Genomic DNA, 2,319 nt, shown 5'->3' on the forward strand with positions numbered 1-2,319 from the left:
TTTTACCAAAATGAGCTTCGTTTAAAAAAAAATTACAAATTTAGACAAGTCGTGCCAATTCGGCACGACTTCATATGCACAAATCGTTCCAATTAGACACGACTCTGTCATGTTATACTGAAGTCGTGTCAACTTAGCACGACTTCTGCCACGTCATAATTGTTTTTTTTTTATTGTTTATATATTGGGTAGTAAGTTATGTAATGTTAAAAATTAATTTGATACATAATTTTCTAAGAGTGTTAGTTTTAAGGAACAAAAAATTGGATAATCGTGTATGGATAATGTTTGACGGTAATGTAATACAATAACTTGATTATTTGATTAATTAAAAAATGAAGAAAATTGTTATTGAATTTGGAAATAAATAGATAAATGAAAAATTATTGTATTTGGAAAATAAATAGAGAATTATTGTTGTGAATTTGCAAAATAAATAGTTTGAGAAATAATGATTTTACAGAACACGTAATGATGAGAAGAGATTAATTAGAACTAAACAATTTAGTAAGATTCATTACGAGATAAAAAATAAAAATATAAAGTTGAACTAGAAGTAAATTATTTATGGGAAGACGTGCCACAATGTGATCTTCGTATTTGTCGTCGAGGTCTTCGTGGAAGATGATCATCAACGACATGTTCATCATCGTTGTTATTGGCTTCATTATGAGATGCTGGTGAGGGCATTGTGGGTCGATAGTGCATGGATGATGTTGAATTATATGCAGAAAGAGGGATGAATGCCGAAGTTCCAAATATATTTGGTGGAGTGGAAAAAGTACTCGAAGGAGAAGGTTCATTTTCTTTATCTATGTATTTATTCATAACACTCTTAGAACATTAATTTTATTTATCTATATATCTATTCATTCAATTTAAACATAATCCATACACGATTATCCAATTTTTTGTTTCTTAAAACTAACACTCTTAGAAAATTATGTTTCAAATTAATTTTTAACATAACATAACTTACTACCCAATATATAAACAATAAAATTAAAAAAAAATAAAAAAAATTATGACGTGGCAGAAGTCGTGCCAAGTTGGCACGACTTCAGTATGACATGGCAGAGTCATGTCTAATTGAGACGATTTGTGCATATGAAGTCATGCTAAATTGGCACGAGTTGTGCATATGAAGTCGTGTTGAATTGGCACGACTTGCCTAAATTTATAAAAAAAATTTAAATGGACCCCATTTTGGTAAAAAGAAAAAAAAATAACCCATGATGGTCAAAAACTCAAGATTAAATTATATTGTTTGTTCCTCTTTAATTCTTACCCTCCCATTTTAGTTTGTTCTATTTTTTCGTAATTCTAATCTTCATATATATATATATATATATATATATAAAAGAAAAATTCATTTAAATTGAGAATTTGATTAAAATTGTGAACTTTTATTTTATAAACGTTTAAAGATTAAAATTAAAAACCAAAATTAAAAATAAAAATTAGCAGTCAAAATATAAAGCGCTTATCATAGAGTCGACAAATAAACGAGAACAATCATATTATCATTAAGTTATGTGAACCTGAACATTCTCTGTTACAAAATTACATCATTCATTCTTGCTTTCCTTGCTTCGATGATTCTTTCATTACTCTCTTGACATTACAGCTTAGTGGAACAAGGCAAAGAAAGACAAGACAGAGGCACCGACCAAGGAGCCAACAAGGGGAAAGGCAGCTGAGGCTCCACTGCTAGGACCAGGGGCGGGAGCGGGAACCTCGGCGGCAGCCATGGTGGCGCTGACGGAGGCGGCGGCGATGAGAATAGCGCAGGTGACCTTCCTCATGTCCATGATGAATAGATGTGACTTTGTTTTGGAGACCCGCGGGTGTGCTGATGAAACAAATGTGTTTAGTTTTGTTGTGTTATTTGCTTGCAGGTCTGAGGAACAATTGTGCTGTTCATTGCCTTTTAAAGATGGGGCTTGAGTTATTTTAGAAAAGACCACTATTTTTGGCTTGTGAATCGGTCGTAAGTGTATGGTCTTGCATTGTTTTAGGGCTTGCTTCGAAGGTTTAGAATGGATGTACATCGAACATGTTTTATTCGGAAACAAAAGATTTTTCAACCACATGTTGTGCTTAGACAAGTTGCAATTCAACTATAACCATTTAAATGCCTACACGTGTTTAAATTACTCAATATTTTTAGTTTTTTTTGTTCTCCTCCCTGTTCCTATGTAATTAGTTATAAAGTTACTTAACATGGAAAACATTAATATTTATATTACTAAATATGTTTAGTTTTTTTTTTTTTATATCTCCTTCTTTCTTATATAACTTTTAGTTATATATATAAGC

General features: G+C 31.4%; 1 protein-coding gene across 1 annotated transcript; it reads right to left on the bottom strand.

The window, feature by feature from the left end:
* Positions 1-1,502: 1,502 nt before the first annotated feature.
* Positions 1,503-2,086, bottom strand: LOC150023269 (uncharacterized). The gene has a single exon (XM_090297546.1). The coding sequence runs from the start codon at positions 2,049-2,051 to the stop codon at positions 1,629-1,631; it is 423 nt and encodes a 140-aa protein (XP_090153672.1). The 5' UTR covers positions 2,052-2,086; the 3' UTR covers positions 1,503-1,628.
* Positions 2,087-2,319: the final 233 nt, after the last annotated feature.

This window comes from Phaseolus vulgaris, chromosome 11 (assembly GCF_051622355.1).
Source record: "Phaseolus vulgaris cultivar YP4 chromosome 11, ASM5162235v1, whole genome shotgun sequence".
Lineage (NCBI taxonomy): Eukaryota > Viridiplantae > Streptophyta > Magnoliopsida > Fabales > Fabaceae > Phaseolus > Phaseolus vulgaris.

What these genes read in the sequence shown, in the direction of transcription:
- LOC150023269 (XM_090297546.1), bottom strand. Translation starts at nt 2,051, where the DNA reads ATGTACATCCATTCTAAACCTTCGAAGCAAGCCCTAAAACAATGCAAG.